This window comes from Diadema setosum, chromosome 8 (genome assembly GCF_964275005.1).
Source record: "Diadema setosum chromosome 8, eeDiaSeto1, whole genome shotgun sequence".
Taxonomy (NCBI): domain Eukaryota; kingdom Metazoa; phylum Echinodermata; class Echinoidea; order Diadematoida; family Diadematidae; genus Diadema; species Diadema setosum.
In genome coordinates this window covers 14,767,904-14,788,150 of record NC_092692.1, presented here as the reverse complement: position 1 = coordinate 14,788,150, position 20,247 = coordinate 14,767,904, and the positions used below count along the sequence as shown (strand labels likewise).

General features: G+C 37.4%; 1 protein-coding gene across 1 annotated transcript in view; it reads left to right on the top strand.

Annotated features, from left to right (window-relative positions):
• The window catches only part of LOC140232079 (tripartite motif-containing protein 2-like), a 36,050-nt gene extending 19,321 nt beyond the window's left edge, over positions 1-16,729 (top strand). Inside the window, exon 2 of the mRNA XM_072312230.1 lies at positions 14,884-16,729. Within this exon, the coding sequence (XP_072168331.1) occupies positions 14,884-16,729 (1,846 nt within the window). The remainder of the gene's footprint in view (positions 1-14,883) is intronic.
• Positions 16,730-20,247: the final 3,518 nt, after the last annotated feature.

Below are 20,247 nucleotides of genomic sequence, written 5' to 3'. Positions count from 1 at the left end.
ATTGATATGAGCATGTTTGGTGTGATTATTATTCATGTAATCCCCAATATATGAATGGGACTGGCCAGTACGTAAACTTCAGGGGCGGATCAAGGAATTTCGTAAATGGGAGGCGCCTCTATAACAATAAAGGGGAAGCGCACGTGCCCTCCCCCCAATCTTTTTCATTTTATTTCTTTTGTTAAAAAAAAAGAATATATATATATATATATATATATATATATATATATATAAATATATATATATATACATCATTATTATATAGTGGGGCATGCACGCGCCCGGTGCACCCCGCCGGGATCCGCCATTGCACGTGACTGCAAGCCTGCTATTTGGTAATATCAAGAGAGAATTTTGTTAATGCGTCCAATGTGTATTAAAAAAAATTGAAACCTTCAAAATAACAAACGTCCCTTATATATTATTTTGATGGGCTCTTGTGGACTTTGATGTTATTCATGACGATTGCATGTTAGAAATGCAAACGCTGTATTGAATTTCTCATGCGAACATGGAAAAATATGACTGAAAAAAAAACACACAAACAAACAAGTTGTTGTTTCCTGAGGTTGACTTTGAACTGACATTGTTTTAACAATACCAACATTTCATCTCAGCAATAAGTTAGCCAACCACCTCATCTTTACACTTGCTAGCCACGTCAGACCCTTGCACTTGCCCACTTTCAAGAATGTACTCCACTCCACATCATGCACGCAAGGACACTCAACCCAATCTTACGATTTCTTTTTACGAAGAAATCTTACTTCTATATGCAAATCCCCTGCTTTTTTGCGCTTTCCATAAATATTCATGTTTTCTTTATCTAACCACAATTACATAGGATGGTGTGGGATACCGGTAATCCCGCAAATCCCTGTATGTTAATCGGGAGGGGATTGGGGGAATCCCCAAGAGAAATGGGGAAAGGCGCGATGTATTCTGTCACATTAGGAATTTAGTAGAGATCCTCATGAAAGTCAAAGCCATTGGATGCCTTTGCGTATTTAAATGCTCCTGCATCACACGTCTCAAATTGCAGTCAATAATCGACACACACACACAGATCATGCATGGTGAACAGGGCTTGAGCAAGACGACTTGAACATTGCTGATGACAAAAAAAAAATAAAATAAAAAATAATGCGCGTTCTGTTCGTGTGTGCCATTTATCAGGAATTAGAACGTCAAAATAATACAGCGTTAGAAATGTTCCCAAATTTTTAGTTACCTTTCTGATTAGTTAACTCCCCATCCTCTGCCCTTTTTAAATTAACTTTGGCTGTACCGAGATAAGAGAGAAAGGTCAATCAAAGATCAATCTTTTTCATTAGCTTGACCTTTTTTTTTTTTCAAAAACTAGACAGCCCACCCTATAGTTCAGATTTAGCTTTTGCTTCGGTGTTTGTTTGTTTGTTTGTGTGTGCGTGTGTGTGTGTGTTTCAGATGATCTGCATGTGCACTAATCGGTTGAAACTTGATCCAGTATTTTTCTCATGAACTCGAATTTTCCTTTTTGTATTGGATATGTATCAATAATAATGATGATGACGATGATAGCACATGTATAGTGTTAGTGATTATAATTACATTAATGTTGATACTAATGATGATAAAGCATCATCACTACATGTAGTGATGATACTAAAATGCTGATGCAGTACAGATTCTGCGACACTACCAACAACTGGCCAAACAAAATTCTAAACAGTGGTCTAAAAGGTCAGAGATCGATTTTCGAAAGTTTGCCTTTGTGTCACATATTTAGATCGGGTCCTTGATTGTTGTTGTTGTTTTTTTTTTTAATAGTTGAAGACTGCTAATGTGTTGTGAGCGGCTGCAGTCCCCGGCTGCAGTCCCTATACATAATAATTGTTCGCACGTACCTGGTGCTACCAATGGCGTATCTAGGGAAAACGGCGCCCGGGGCAAGCGCGAAAATTGCGCTCCTAATTTCTGAAAAAGTGTTCAACCCCAACCCCATCCCGGCAGGGACTTTAAAAAGTCCACATGATATGCTTTTTCAAGCACTTAAAAGAGGTCTGTTGAGGGTGATTTAAATGTAACAGGCAACCCTAAATCTTGATATACTTTGGCGAGCGAGCGCAGCAAGCGAGCGGAAAATTTTTGTATTTAGGCTTACAAAACATGGAATTCTTGTCATTTTTTGGTTATTAAATCTTCGAATTACAGTTTTAATCAAGATATAGTAACGGCCATATAGATAACGATTTATACCAACAGTGTTCAACCCCAACCCCATCCCGGTAGGGACTTTAAAAAGAAATATCCACATGCATGCTTTTTCAAGCACTTAAAATGGTCTTTTGAGGGTGATTTAAATGTAATAAATTTTGATGAATTTTGGCGAGCGAGCGCAGCGAGCGAGCCGAAAAATTTTGCATTTCAGCTTGCAAAACATTGAATTCTTGTCATTTTTGGTTATTAAATCTTCGAATTACAATTCTAATCAAGATATAGTGATGGCCTTATAGATAACGATTTATACCAACAGTGTTCAACCCCAATCCTATCCCGGTAGGGACTTAAAAAAAAAAAGTCCACATGATATGCTTTTTCAAGCACTTAAAAGCGGTCTTTTGAGGGTGATTAAATGTAACAAATTTTGATAAATTTTGGCGAGCGAGCGCAGCGAGCGAGCCGAAAATTTTTGTATTTCAGCTTACAAAACATGGGATTCTTGTCATTTTTTGGTTATTAAATCTGACAATTCTAATCTAAATATAGTGGCGGTGTTATAGATGATTTATATACAAACAAACTGAGGACTTGAAAAAAATACTCTAAATTAGTACGAGCTAGTGAGCCGAAATTTGTATATTTCCGCGTCATCATTACGTTTTGTTCTTATCTTTTCTTCTTTTTTTCATAAATTTTGGCGAGCGAGCGCAGCGAGCGAGCCGAAAATTTTAACATTTCAGCTTACAAAACATGGAATTCATGTTTTGTTTTTATCTTTCTGATTTGGTTTTCTCTCTCCCCCCCCCCCCCCCCGTTCGTGGGAGGGTTTTTTTTTTCTTCTTCTTCTTCTTCTTCTTCACTTCTTCTTCTTCGTCGTTTTTTTCCCGTGTTTGTTTTTGTTTTTTCGTTTTCGGCGCCCCCAAGGAGTGGCGCCCGGGGCACGTGCCCCCCTTGCCCCCCCCCCCTAGATACGCCACTGGGTGCTACTCTGTGTGAACTTCGCAAATGAACAGTTCAAATACGAACGAAACCTTTAAAACCGTCTTTCTGTTCACTGCAGAAGATCAAATAGATTTGATGTTATAGGGTATACGGATTATGGACAAAATAAAACTGCCTGTGGTTGAGAGTGAACATACAAAATTCTTATCTTCAAGTCCCCATGCAGTTCGTTAATGAAGCGAAGAAGAAAGCGATGCTTATCCAGTAATCATACAAAATAACAAGTGAGGGACAGGAGGACGAGCAGTTTTCTAATGTCACGAACCAACTAAGAGACAGAGAGGTAGATGAACGCAAATGTACCTCTTTTAATGAGCAAAACATCTTTTATTTGATGATGATGATGATGATGATGATGATGATGATGATGATGATGATAATGATGATGATTCACAGCATTTATATGGCACCATGTATCTGTTAACCAACAACAACAACAAACATTCAAAGCGCAGACTCCTCCCTGAATGTTAGCAATAATAAATGAATGCCTGGTGAAAAATGTGAGTCTTTAGTAAGGCTTTGAAGTGCTCCAAATCGTCAGTGTCAATATTGTTAGGTCTCGAACCCCAAACTTACCAGCTGTGCATGTATAAATGAACTGGTTACAAAGAATAATGAAAATGTAGCACCATTCACAGCTTTTCCGATTCCATTAACAGATTCGAGTCTGCATGGTCTGGTGCAGGCGAATTTAATTCTTTCTTTCTTTCTTTCTTTTTTCCTATCTTTTTAGGGAGTGCCGTTCAAGTTAATCTGTGGATTTGCATGATCGTTGATAGCGATCACATCTATTTTTTCTCCATCACTTATAAGATAAATGTGCTTATTCATAATAACCATAATACGACTTGAAAACTTGGATGGGTATATATACGCTTCTCACCACCGTTAAACATCGTGATGCCATTATCGCACTATGCTCTGCATAATGCTATTTTACCTGCAGTGAAAACACATAAATTGAATTAAAACAGTTATCAAAATCAAATTAACCTATACGATTTCACGTCAAGGTTTAAAAGAAATACATATTTGAGATGTGACTCTATAAAGAGATATTTTGAATGCCGAATTCTTCGAAAATCTTGAATTTCATTCAAGTTTAAAATACCTATGTCCATCTTTGTGAGGCTGAGAGAGCGAGAGAAAAAAAAACGTGTTTTGTAAAAATAGAACGGAGATCCTGTTTCGTATACAATTTCAGAAAAGTTAATGATTTGGGATGAATTGGGAGCACACCATTTTCGAGAAGTTAATTTAGTCAAAAAGAGAATGTATAGAGTATCAGATTTACGAATTAGAACGCGAGACAGACTTTCTATAAACAGAAATGAGTGAAATTCGATAGTAATTTGAAGAGCTCATAGAGCTTTTAGGCCGCCATTCTTCACTCTGGAGAGTAAAAATCTCCAATTCGACGTGTGAATACTGTCAAGTGATTATGACCACATTAAACTGATATGATTCATATGACATTGTCATTCAACAATCTCATGCTCAAAATTCACTGGAAATAGATTGAAATAACATGGTCAGTCAATCAATCAAAAATTAATTCACTCATTCAATAACATGATTATTCAACAACTTTACTATGCAATACCTCACCAACTTTACGACATAGATTTTCAAAAGTAACCCACCACTTGCAGGACTGCAATATGTGATTTTTTAAACTCACCTTGAGTTCTACTGAGAATAATGTATGCATAAATTATATAACATACTATACAACTGACTGTAGCCACAATATTTTCTTTTTAGCATTACAATGACTCCATTTTGTTTTTACTCTCATGGTACTATTTATATGAATTTATGTGATGAATATAATGATAATGAACATCATAATGGATATGTTACTAATGCATCATTAGTATATTTGTATTTAAGGAAATATCAGTATAGGCCTTTATCATTAAGAGTATACGGCTTCCATTTCTTCCACAATGTATTCTTTTTCCAATTATTTTTACGCCCTCGCCTTTCACTCTATATACCTAATTTGCAGGAGAAAATGTCATGCATAAGATTGAATAGATTTGGTGGAAAACTATGAAACCCCTAATTCGGAGGGAGATGATCAATTCAGTGCTTATAAGCTGTTAAAAGCGAGTAAATCCTTGGGCTGGTTGAGTCCAGGGATTACTGGATAAAAGCACGTGGAAATTATTGCCCACTCCTAGCATTTTTACAATCCATTTCAAACCGTCGCCTTATTATAGGCCAAGACAGAGTGAAATATATCTTATATATTTTGGAAGATTTAATTATAGTTTTGTTTCTTTTTTACAATGACATCACCTACGAAGACTGTCTGAGTTTGTTTTAAAGCTTTTTGCTGATGATCTATTGTACATTCAAAATGATACATCGCTGTGTGAAAACACATTGTATTAAGATCGATCTACCGCTTTAACAAAGTTAGCATGCATAAAAGAAGAGATCACACACTCACAAAGAAATGAGATCATTATACAAGGGAGAATTACCAACTACCAAAAAATGTACGCACAGTCACTACGCTATATAGATAAATGAATAATAATAATGATGATAATAATAATAATAATAATAATAATAATAATAATAATATTAATAATAATAATAATAATAATAATAATAATAATAATAATAATAATAATAATAATAATAATAATGATAATGATAATATATATATATATATATATATATATATATATATATCGATTTTAGTTTATGGCTAACTCCTGACGGGGTGTCGCCGTTTATTTTGACCAATGTTTTGGTATTTCATATACTGTAATTGAATAGGATGATTTAAGAACGGCAATTTCAAAGTCTGAGCATACAAATGCACTTTAAAGGCATCCAGGGTCCAGAAGAGAGAGAGAGCTAATAGGGAGAGAGAGAGAGAGAGAGAGAGCTGGGTCGTTACAGACAACGAGGCGGAGACAAAGCCATTATCGATATGTCACATGCCAATACCTCTTGCATCCATTTCAAGATTCAGATCAACAGCTAGATAGATATCTTGCACAGCCATACGCAGGGAGAGCTTTAGTAAGTCTCGGCAGACATTATGATATCATCAGTCATTCATATTTGATCTAAAATATACAATACATAATACTATGTATATCTATGTCTATATACAACTGTATAGCCCTATACATATACCATTATTAGGATAGACAGACAGATCTATACGTATAATGCTGATCCTTCAAGTCTGTACTGATTATATACAGATTTACATCGTATGCATAATCAAACTCTCAGTAAATTATCAGCGCACCTCACTGGTAAAACAGCTCATTATTCATGTCTGCACTGCGGCAGAGGAGATGCCTTTGTTGTGCATCTAAATCATCATTGATTCCTTGAACAATGCAGCAATACTGGCAGAACACATCAGTGAAGTTTGAGGAAAATTGAACAGTCTGATCAAAAAGCTATGAAGTTTTAAAGTTGCGACGCCGCCATTGCTGGATGATAAGACTACAAAAGTTCGTGATGTAACTGCAGAACAGCGATATAAAAAAAAATGGAATACAATATTTTCATTTTTCTATGAGGAAAGATCAAATCATATACCTCTTTCAGATATCAGCGGGAATGATATTACCTTTAACATAATATATCAGTGACAAGTCGAAGGAAAAAAACAAACAAACAAACAAACAAACAAAAAACAAAAAACGAAAAAACAAAAACGCCATAATGTTTGGATTATAACGAACCTTACTTCATTTTTTTCGGATTAACGATCATCTAAGTATAGGGAATTTGTAGTTTCGAAATAACAAAACTTTAGAATAAGAAACTGAACGTATTTTCGGATTAACGAACCTTCAGGGTAAACGAACATCATCCATCTCGGCCATTCTGTCTCTTGCTCCTTTTGTATAGAATGACGCCAAAATAAAACAAATGATAATTATGATGATAATGATAATAATAATAATAAGGTAAGTTATGAATTCAAGTCACCACATCTTGTTCGTATCGATGATGGAATTATCTTGGTCAAGAATTACGTCAGGTGTCGAGACATGTTGTGCTTATATAAAAATGTCCTCAAGAGTTTGGATGGGTGGTAATTATGATCAATGAATAATATGAATGTCTTTAAGGTGTGTTTGCATAGACATGTTGGTAACACGGGAATAGTGGTGCACAGGTTCGTGTCAAAATACGAAATGCCTTTTAAAATTTAACCTTCCTTTAGAATTTCACCTCCCTTTCAAAATCCAATCTCCCTTTATAATTTGACATTATTTCTCCGGATGACGATGATCGCAGGAAAAATGCCGATGATCACAAAATTGCATAGGTGAGAAGAGCAAAGATACTTCAAGCATCAGCGAATGATCACTCATTTTTGGATATTGATGATGAAGGATCCGCGGTTTACCCAATATTTTGGAATGTTTCAACTGCGCTCTACACAGATGATTCCAAATTCTTGACAGGTGCTTCTTTGAGTATTTCGTGTTTCGCCTTCTTCAATTTGGGCATGGCTCTTTAACATGACACCTCTTATAAGACCTCCTTGTTGTATATACACCGTATACACATGTATATCTTTTCCTGGCGATAAGCGTTGAGGTTGTAAGTAAGCAGCACTTTACGTTTTTGTTTTTGCTGTTGTTGTTGTTGTTGTAGAATAAATACAATGTCAAATTTGTTTCTATTGAAAGATCGATTAGTTTAGATTTTGAAAATAAAAAACATACGTACGTGGTAATCATTGTTTAAAAAAAAGATATATGTGGCCTATGTAAACAATATAGGCCTACATGTATACGTGAACATGTCGCTGAGTTTCGTTATATCTTTAAAATGTTCAACTTAAATCCTCATATTGATAAGCATTATATAGAATGCACTATAAAATGATCAACTTAAATAGGCTCATAGTTTATGTATGAAAAATGCTCAACTTTTGAGACTTTTTCACGAGCGTGCACATCAAAGCTCGCACTTGCATCTATATACATCTTTTTTTTTCTATCCCTACCCGTTTGTTAGTTGCATGGCGCCAAATTCTGACAGAAAAACACCTATAGGAAACTCGCACATGAAAACTGCGCGATATTCGTGAAGAAAGAGGTTGGGAATGTATTCGTAGTAGTGCGTCGGTGTATAATAAGCCGATAATATGATTCCCTTGTTCTCGAAGGGCCTTCCCAGCAGAGAGGCAGTTACCTTGTTAAGGAACTCCGATTTATAAATTCGATTCCGTTTGTGTGTGTGTGTGTGTGTGTGTGCGTGTGTGTGTGTGTGTGCGTGTGTGTGTGTGTGTGGTGCGTCCTAAATTCATTTGAATCTCGGAGTATATGCCGCGACCCAATTTTACAGTGTTGCACTGGTGTACAGTACACTCATAAACACATATACATGCACACACACACACACACACACACACACACATGAAACACATTAGAACCCTTACCCACATTAAAGTCGCACATCCCGCACGAAAACACATATTTTGTGGGTACAATTTTCACAGAACCTCGAATCGTGGGCATTAGCATTTAGGAAACTGCTTTCCTGAATAAGACATCATTCCATCTTAATGTATTGACCTACGACTCGCAATTGGGTTCAAGCTGTGACAACAAAACAAAATAATTGCAGTTGATGTCTATTCAAAAATCAATTGCAGTTCTCTTAAATACCCCGCCTTCAAAATTTACAAACTGACTGCGAGTTGTAAAAGCGTTTTCAAAGAGTCTTTGTGTTGTACAGTTTGGAATCAGGACGTACTAGGTTTTTTTTCTCCTCCATGTGAAATATCAATTAAGTCACTGATTGTTTCCACTCGTTATCGTAACTACGTTTCATTAACAACATTATTTTGTCAATACATTTTGTTAATAAACAAAAAAAAAAGTCCTCAAATGAACAAAGTATTCACCCGTAAACAACGCAGTCAATGTATATCAAAAAAAGTCAGACTTTTGTGGCGCTTATATAGCAGGTAGGACTACAGTGTTGCCAGAATATCTAAGAAAAACAACAATTCATTATAATGCAAGTATTGAAAAGGAAACACAATCACATGACACAGGAAATCACCTCCTCAAAATGTTGCCACATTATTATGACCTAACTTTTGATTACAATGTTCACTTGCTGGGTTTACACATTACGTGCCCTTAAGGCAATAGACGGATATTCCAATGTTAACAATAATGCTGCTACCTACAATAAAGAAGCAAGGCGTTCCTCATTAAAACACAAGATGTAATATTCCATCATATCAGGCACACCCTTGCATTGTGAAAAAAACACACGAAGAAATTACAAATGAATTTCAGAAGAAAAAATACTCTTGAATATGGCAGGATGAATGGGAAGAAAGAAATTCTCTGCAGTTTCTGGTCGATAGTGCGATAATCTTGCCAGCACCTGGCTTCAGTCTACATACAATTATAGTGACATACTATAACATAATTTACGTAACAACGACATTAGACATTTTCACATCAGCCCGATAAAAATCCAAGCTCGAAATATTTTTCGCGATTGCGAATTAGAGCGCTATTTTATTTCTTATTCACATCAGCCCGAAGAGAATTAGTCCGCATTTTTTTCGAGCTAATTCGACAGCTGAGTATGTGCAAACAGCATCAGTAATGCGTGTGCCCTCTCAAAAATTCCTCATGATTTGTGTGCAGTTTGCCTCGATCGATCGGGTCACACACGCTAGGCATGATGGGATTCATCGCGCTAATTTCTCGAGTCGTTTTCACATTATCAAATACGCGCTACTATCCCGCTATTTCAGAAATTTCCCGAGTTGGAGTCGAGAAATTTTCTCGATCAGAGCGATACAACTAGCGCGTTGATTTGTGTTCACATTATCAAATAGAGCGCTATTTCGCTATCGGGAAAATTTCCCAAGTCAGAAAATAGCGCGCTATTTCGAAACATCGGGCTGATGTGAAAACGCCTATTGATTGTTGAGAGCTGGCGGGTTGTAAGCTCTATAGGGGTGATGTTCGCTATTCCGAAGATTCGTTATTCCTAAGCTTCCGTGCGACCATTTAAATTTGAAGAGAAGGAGGTGGATATAAGAATGAGAGGTTTTAATCATCATGCCAATAACTATCAATAACGACATGTGGATCATTATTACTGTTTATCATACATCCTTTCGTTCTTTGCCACTTTCACTTACTCTTTCGCACAGGCCCATGGATACACACACGCTCACATAAAATAGGTACATCATCTTATTCTTGCTACGCATCACTGATCACTAGCCTCAAAACACAGCTGCTACTGGCCAATGAGATTCTCCTAGGGGAGATATACACCAAGTACCTGGTAAATTGTATTGGAGGGGAATAATTGCTGGGATATCTAAAAATGTACTAAGGACAGTTAAGATTAAAGGAAAGATATTGGAGAGGTTCAGGGGATTAGATATGACAATGTCATACATCATTGTAACAATTTCATAACAGCACACAAACTTTACTCTTTCTCATAGTCTCAGAAATAAAAGAAGTCAGATTATTATACAAGAATAATATAAATTTCATAATTCTAAAAATGATTACTCATCTTATTTTCAGCAGATTCTCGTTGAAGTGATCCTTTAACATGACGACTTTTGTTGACATCTTTCTCTCGTGGGAAAATAATTTTCGTGTTTTAAAGGGCCCTGAAATCCAACTGCACGTTGATTTGTGTTGATTCTTGATACCCTCAACATCACTTTTGCGGTGAAACGAATATCTAGAAACATTCCATATTTTCTTCTATTTTTCTTCAGATTACTTGGGAACGCCCACAAAAAATCCTTCCAAACCAATCAATATTAATATTCTTGAGATGACCTCATCTGTCAATCATTGCTAAAGTACTGAAATGTTTAACAAAAGACATTGGAATGCACCTTCCCCTCGACTCAGCATAACTTGTATGTTCCCTCGCCATGTCTTTTGTTAGTCACATTAATGTGACAGAAACATCGGTGAACATGCAAGTTATGCTGAGTCGAGAGGAAGGTGCGTTCCAATGTCTTTTGTTAAACATTTCAGTACTTTAGCAATGATTGACAGATGAGATCATCTCAAGAATATTAATATTGATTGGCTTGGAAGGATTTTTTGTGGGCGTTCCCATGTAATCTGAAGAAAAATAGAAAAAAAAATCGTTAAAAATATATGAAATGTTTCTAGATATTTGTTTTACCGCAAAAGTGATGTTGAGGGTATCATAAAGCAACACTAATCAACATGCATTTGGATTTCAGGGCCCCTTTAAGCTCAATGTCGCATGAACAACTCACTGCACAAGGCTAGAGTTTATTATGCACTATGATTTTCAAACAGACGTAGGATGTACAAAACCCCGTTTCTATAAACGGGGTCAAAGTCAAAAGGTGAAGAAGAATATAACGAACATTCGTGTTTACCTTCTTGGATCGGCCGGCCATTTTGTGAGTACTACATAATATGCGTAGTGCATCTCTCCGTGCGTAAACGAACTTTTAATAGTTTGTTAGGGTCTTAAAAGTTTGACCACATTCCATCTGATACGTATTCGCACCTTCCTATAGGCTAAACAGACGACAGATTGTGATGCAATCCCCCTATATGTAGGCTACTTTGGAGCCAGTATAGAAATCAACAACCCGGAAGTACCGCATACTTGGTAAGCGTACGAAATACCCACACACGCATTTTACTTGTGCGTGACACGGAGTTTTTACAAATAATGCAAGATCCCTAAATGGGGCTGTACTTATATTTGAATATCCCTTTTTACTTGGTTAACCTTTCTGCTCTGACTTTGCTGGTTTTGTTTCTAATGTTCAATAGTACGCCAAACAGAAAAACAGGCACAGCCTGGGTTTTTTTTTTTTCAGAGTGTAAAAATACAATTGTATGTCTCTTTTTGTACTGATCATGAACATGTTGTTATTCCTTGCTGGCCGTGTATATTTTCAACGACACACAATGTCAAATTTCACACATTTCTTTATACATTCTGTTGACAAATTTAAAGTGAAAATAAAGTTTGAATCATTGAATCATGATAATGCTGCTTGAACAACGATAACAATCATTGTCTCGGCTGGAAATATATTAACGTCTCGCGATTTTATCACAAATTGGTGAAAAGAGATAGAAGGGAAGGGAATAAGGAGACGTTAGTAGAACTTGGCATAATTCAGACTTCTTTTTAGAACTTTATTTTATTAAGTTCATTTATTGTTTTATTGTATTAAGGGTAGCCTGAGCAATCAATTGCTTTTAATAACCTTAAAACTGAAACACACGAGAGAGATCCCTATTCATGCTTATTTAGTATTAATTGGAACTCGATCATAGATGATGATCAACAGATGGACAACAAAATTGTTCATAGAGTGTTTGCCTAATGTTGTAGCCAATTAGTCAACATAGAAGCTGTTTGACACATCCTCTTCCCTCAAATGCACTTTGACGTACACAGTCAGGAACATTAGCTGGTACTAGTAATAGTTTGAACACTCTATAGAGCCACAGTAAGGGTAAACTATTATATTCTTGTATCGGGTGTTGATCGACTTACATCACCTAAGAATTTTTCCATTTTTAAAAGGTTATGACGTTGTTCATCTCCTCTTTCTTGTTCTCTTACATTACTTCTCTTAATTCCCCTGGTATCAAGGATGTAAATCACTAAATACTTACTTTTTCCCAGCAAATACTCACTTCTCTTACTTCCCTCTGGTACCGAGGCTGTAAACTCCTCGAAGAATCAAATTGTGGAGATTTTATGGCTTGAAAACGAAAATTTGGCATTTGCTTCAGAAAGATAAGTAAGGAAGGATGTTGGAAAAAAGTGCCGGACTGCTTAATGTTCCGTCATAATTACTGTTTCTCCCTTTTTGTCCTTTGTTTGTTTATTTCTTTCTTTGCTTGTTTGTTTGTTTGTTTATTTTTGGGATGGAAAGTGTCATCCAAAATTGAGATTAAAGTACGTTAATCAGCAATGAAAAGGTGCTATCATGAACGTATCTAATAATGAAAGCATCCAATCAAAACAGTTCTCACAAGATGGCACTGAATGTTCACAAAGATGAGATGATTAGCAGAATGTGGCTGGAAAACGATAAAGGAAGTCAATCGTCGCAGTCAAATCTTTCCAATAGTCTGTAATAGCATTTCCCTGGACGAGAGATTCATCAGTGTTCATTTTATCTGTCCATAAACCCTGAAAGAACATCGAATCCACCGTGAATCTGAAAGGGCTGATGGATCCTTCTTCATTTACTCATTTACTTTAATTCATTACTTTCTTGCACCATTTCGATAGAAATTCTTTATGAACGGAGGCTATCAAAGTTTCGTAAAAATGATGCTACCGGTTTTGTTTGTCCATGAAAAGTGGGTAAGAAGAATTGATCCAGGAAAAAAATATACATTGTGTTAAATTCTGCTTTAAAGGTAAATAGATGAATTTCTTATATGTCTCCCAAAACAAAGGAAGAAAGTATCTTCATGTATCTTAGAAAAATGAAATGCAATTTTAATTGGATTGATTTTTAATGTAAATTAATATTTTTTTTTTTTAAAGTCTTAAAACTATCCCTCAAGAAAGCAAATATTTTGTATAGGACATATTAGGCCTATAAAAAGTCAAACGGACATAATTATGTTTACTAATAATTTCTCCCATTTCGCTCAGATTTTCATTATCTTTTTACGCGACATCTTTTGTATATACGATGTCGCTGGTAGAAATTCTCGCTTCTAAAACTGTGCAGGATCTTGAAGAGTCATCTCCCCATTACCTGCTCAAATCATTCCATCATATGTTTGTGAGTGCATCGTAATGCAACTCTTTCTCTTTCTTGTTTCACTAATACTACTTATGACTTTATTCTAAGTTGCACAATGCTATGACAGGCTCACCACAACAGTCAAATCAGCCACAATGAATCAGCTTTATTGAGCCCGAATACTAAGCACTAGTAAACATAAGGCGTTGTCACATCAGCCCGATGTTTCGAAATAGCGCGCTATTTTCTGACTTGGGAAATTTTCCCGATAGCGAAATAGCGCGCTATTTGATAATGTGAACACAAATTAACGCGCTAGTTGTATCGCTCTGATCGAGAAAATTTCTCGACTCCAACTCGGGAAATTTCTGAAATAGCGGGATAGTAGCGCGCTATTTGATAATGTGAAAACGACTCGAGAAATTAGCGCGATGAATCCCATCATGCCTAGCGTGTGTGACCCGATCGACCGAGGCAAACTGCACACAAAGCATGAGGAATTTTTGAGAGGGCACACACATTACTGATGCTGTTTGCACATACTCAGCTGTCGAATTAGCTATTTTAAAATTGTTAACTATTCGGGCTACCCCCTCTTCGGGCTGATGTGAATAAGAAATGAAATAGCGCTCTAATTCGCAATCGCGGAAAATATTTCGAGCTTGGATTTTTATCGGGCTGATGTGAAAACGCCTATAGAAAACTAGATTCACACATGAATGTCTTCTGAATTGTGGTTCATTACATAATTGCTCGATTTTAAGAATGCATAAAGTTTCATACTTGGTATCAACTTTCCTTCTTTTTTTTTTTCTTTTTTTTTAACTTGGTAAATGCTAATTTCATATTACTTGTGCCGAGTACTTGTCGATGTGTTTACCGCTTTGTGTTTCTTTTGCTTCTAGACTTACAGACACCATGGCAACGTTTCATCAAATCAGCCGCCAGAATTTGGAGTGTCCTATCTGTCTGACACTTTTCAACCAACCTAGATCACTAACGTGTTCTCACATTTTCTGCAAAGACTGTCTGCAACGTATCTTTCAAGCTCAGCCCGCTAAAAAAGCTATTAAGTGCCCTATATGCAGGAATGAAACGCCATTACCCAGTGGAGATGTGAGTAAGTTACAAACAAACGTACCCCTCAGTTCGATGGTGGACGAAGTGAAAACCACGAGTCCAACATGCACAGTTTGTGAGATGAACGAAAAGTCGCCAGCCGTGTCCTACTGTCAGGACTGTGGGAAGTATTTGTGCAAATCATGTGAGACAAGCCACTCTACTTGGAAACCGTTCTCCAACCACGAAAAGGTACCCATGACCGAGGTGCTCTCCGGAAAAGTTTCACTTAAGAGGAGACGTAAATGTAAGAAACATCCTAGCGATGATGAGGAGTGTTTCTGCACCGGATGCCGGGAGTACGTCTGCTTAAGATGCGGGATGTTAGGGCACTTACAGGCAGGGCATCAGATCGAAGAGGCAGCTATCCATGAGGAGAAATTAATGAAAAACATCAAGGAGCTACAAGAAAGCGTAAAATCGAAGAAAACAACCCTTGAAAATCATATCGATTTCATAGAGACACAGCGGGAAGAAATAACAAACATGCTGAGTAAGCTCATTGATGACATCGGCAAGACGTACGACGAATACATGCAGCTATTGTCAACCAGTAGAGAAGCGCTGGAATGCCAAGTGCAACGTTGGTCTGAAAAGTTCGAGAAGGACTTACAAGTCATGGAGGAAGAGAGTCGCCAAACAATTCGTCATATGAACGCTATGGAAAAGCTGGTAACTAACGGTGTGAAAGTACCGCTAGAGAAAGACGCCTTGTTAGCACACGACACGCTGTGTGAGAACTTAAAGAGCTTTCTTGGACGAGATCCTTACGACCATTCACGGACAGGTGTGACAGAACGAGGTCAGAACATTGCATTCATTAAACACGTGAAGGTCAATGAACTTCGTCTTGGAGAGCTGAAAGGTTACACGTGTGATGTCAAAGCAGACTTAAAGCTCCCTTGCAAAGATAGCATGACCTGTATGACTCGTGCACCAGGCGGTAAGATGGCGGTGGGATCCCGTTTCGGCGGAGTCTATCTCTACTCTCCAGATGGACAATTACAGCAGACGGAGCTAAAGGATGTCAGCGTCAGTAAAATCGGATTTCTCTCTGATGGTAGAAGTGTTATTTATGATACAAACGACAGGATGTCACTCTACACTCCACAGTGGGAGAAGCTCGACCTCACGTTCGAGACGATGACCGTTTATGAAGGAGGATTTGATGGTCTCACTGTGGATAAAGATGATAATATCTATATTAGTTATAGAGATCCCAAGAAGATCCAGGTATTTACCCCAGAGGGCGGTAAGGCAGTCAGGGAAATAATGCTTGCTGATACACCCTTTCAATTATTCTCTTTTCACGACACGGGGAAACTGATACTGAATGACCTTGATGTTGTCGAGTGCCTTGATGATAAGGGATTGAAGGAGAATCACGTGATGAAAGATAGTATCTTTCCCTTCCCAGCTGTTTGTCGAGATGATTCGGTCATTGTGGCCTGGGTGAAGCATGAGGACGGTCTTGTCAGTATCGATCGATACACGAGAGATTTGGAGCACGTGTGCAATCTCCTCACTGATTTCAAAATTCAAAAACCAGAAAGAGGTTGGTACTATCTCCAGGAGTTTGAGAGTGGCGAGATAGCTTTCTGCACCAGAGATAGACTGTACATATTTTTTTGATGAAATCAATATGAATTGCCATAGACCAGTGGCGGATCCCGAGGGGGCGCACTGGGCGCGCGCCCCTCTTTATTTTTGGTTAAGAAAAACAAAAAAATGGGGAGGGGAGTGCCTGCGCCCCCGTTTAATTTTGCAAACGCGCCTTCCGTTTACGGAATTCCTGTATCCGCCTCTGTAGACGACTTTATTTTTTGATGATAATGGATCCCAGTCAAATGATTGGCTGAGAGTAATCACGTGACCAGTCATTTATTTTGTCTTACATGCCCAGCGGGCAGAAGTTTTTACCATTGACTGGTACTAACGACTGCTCAGATGTACGCACGTATCTGTGGCTTGCCGCGTATTCACACTCAATGGCGCCACAATTTCATAATAATTTAGCAAAACGCACTTACTCAACTACTAGCGCGTACTCAATCACCTCTTTTCCCGGATTTTTCTAAAGTAAGGTCTACATATAGTATTTGTCCATAAAGGTAAATGAAACATAATTCACAGAGCCATTTTATGAAGAAAACTATGCTCAGGTTGAAATTCGGGACGTTAGTGGAGATGCAGCTCACTCTCAGTATATCAAAGCCTATAATGTATGGGTATGATTTTCCAAATATAAAACTCATCTCATGAAATGACTGATTGACAATACCAATAGTTAGGATCCTTGTATCATTTTTTAGTCAATGTTTTATCGGTTTGTACATTAAAGTATTCCAGCTCGGTCTATGGTACTTTTTTTTTTTTTAACGCGGTGTACACGTTACTATGCTATGATGACTTACTGATACGTTTTATGAAGTATGTTATTTACAGAGGTGCACAACACGACTTGGAGGGCCTGCGTCCATAAGATAAGTCAGTTCGTAGTTAGCTCATGTGCGCGTTTTGGCAAAGACTTTTTTTCTCAGTGTGTTAGACTCTGTACTCGTCAAAGCGACATAATGCACAACCTTACTCGGACGGAAAAAAAAAGAATACGGGATTCATATTTATAGCTACGGTCACAAAAATTCGTACGAACCTCCCCTGTTCGTACGATCAGTAGTTCGTAGAGATTCGTTGACGGGGCATAGTTTCTTACGGCCTTCCTTACGAAGTTCGTTTAATTTGCAAGAACACGTACGACCTTCTTGAAAAACGAAGTGATTTTCGGTTCTACAATGGCCTTCATAATAGACAAGAGTTCGTACGTTAAACTTTCGCAAGAATGCTTTGCGTTCTCATTACGTCATATACATCTTACGATTTGTTGTTGTTGTCGAAAGATAATTGTACGTGCAGGTCACGACATTCTCAATTCGTCAGAACATCTTAGGAATTTTGTATAAAGTTGTATTTTGTCCGGCTGCAAGAAAGCGCTGCCGTGTACTGTCGAAAACCCTCCTCCTGGTCACTTGCGATGTCTATCATTTCTTGATGAGGATGGAGGCTGTTGTTGCAGCTCCCCTCCCTCTCCCTCCTTCTTCCTCATCTCCCTCCTTTTTTTTTTCTCTTCCCCTCTTCCCTTTGACTTCCCTTTTGGTCCCATATTTCTTCGACAGGAGATGAACAGATTGAGGATTTTAACTTCGCGCGCTTGGTTTTATACTCTCTAAAACCTGCTAAAACTCAACAACAGTACTGCACAAATTGTGTACGTACTGCTTACGAGCAGCTTACGAGCGTCTTATTAAAGCCACCATGAAACTTGCACGAATTTGGATTTGCGCATGGTTTGAGCATTGACACGTATCATTTCGTGCCAATGCGAGAAACATTCGTGGCAACCTTGGGAGGGTGCTGGCCGTCAATGCGTGGAAAAATTTTTATCTGTTCAAAATTTTTGGCTGACGGATTTTTTTAAATTTTTTAAAGCAAGTTTTGCGAACCCTTCGTGAACTATGCACAACCAACGACCAACGCGCAAACTAGCCGTATGAGTAGGTGCTAACGCGTGTCTATCAACCTAGTGGCACGTAAATCACGGCTAGATCACGACTAGTTCACGACTAACTTGAGTAACCTTTGCTCATAAAATGCGCATACTCCCACACAGTTTTCGCATGTCAATCTCATAGTCTATACACATGATATGCGCATTAAATGATCAAGAGCAGTGGTCACAATCAGCTGACAATACAGACTACTAGAAATCTGTACGTATTATGGTAACAATTCACAAGCTCCTCAAACCTCTTCTGATAGAACCTCTACAGTCCAAGGTCAGTCCTTCCAAGATCAAAGTCAAGGGGAGGAAGAGAATTGGTTGGTCAAGGAATATGTTCTGCATCACCTACTACTGATATTGTATGGGGCAACTGCGGTATTACAAAAAAGGAATCCTGTATTATATACATACAAAAAAGGAATCCTGTATTATTACAGAAACGTGTCATTTAAAAAAAAATATATCACTGGTTCTCGTTACTCAGCACACACTGAATGCTTGTTTCACGAAGTAAATACTCTCACGATCACTGATATAGGCCTATACACATGGAAAAAGTGCGATATTCCTGGATAAATTTACTAACAACAAACTTTTTGGAAATAATATTTATTGATTCATTTATTTCACATCTTTAGTATCCAGTCACATCTAATTCGTCGCGCAACGGACTGTATCAATATTAGAAAATGCTGAAATTATGCTCAACTTAACACGGAAATAAAAATAAAAAAACACCATAGACCTGATGTATTGAACTTACTGTCTGCTGATCTTAGACGCAGTCCTTCTCGTCAGTGTTTTAAATTATCCTAAAAAAAGGGGTTTGGGGGTTTTTTTTTCTCACCACGCATCACTCGAATTAGCAATCTTGCTCACTAATTTACTCTCATATTACAAATTGTAACTATTTGCCTAACGTATAGTCCTTTACTTTTAGAAGTTGAAAATATCAATCTTTATAATAGGTAAAGATTTTTTTCTTAAATTATGATTATAAACTAAAAACACCAAACACTTCTCTAATGTTCTCCCTACTCTGACAACCCCTTCTATGTCCTTGAATATTCGTTTCTACTTTGTTATATTCCGTTTGTGTTGTGCTCCTCAGCCAAATGTCAGGCCATTTGAAAATACTCGCTTTCAAATGATTCATTTGTTCGTGTGTGTGCTTGTTGCTGTGTGTGTGTGTTTATAAAAGAGATTAAACAAGATATTATACCACCCAGACTTCGTTACCCATGCAGTCAACAAATGGATTATTGATAACCGTCTCTTCCATCGGGATCTTAAAATTCGATAAAAATTTATTAGCATGTACGCACTTGATATTGTACGAGGGATTCTTTAAAGGAAGCGTATAGTTTTGGTTGAGACCTAACTTCAGGTTTCTAATATTTTTGGTGAGATAATGAGAAACCTCTTATGAAATATGAAAGAGCATGTAGCTCCGAGAGGGATTCAACGTTTATTTGATGAAAATCGGTTTTAAAATGGCTGAGATATCCAAAAAAGAGCATTCCTAATAAAAAGCGTTATCCACTTTTATAAGACTTCCTTGTTTTACTTTATTTTTGGATGTCTCAATAAT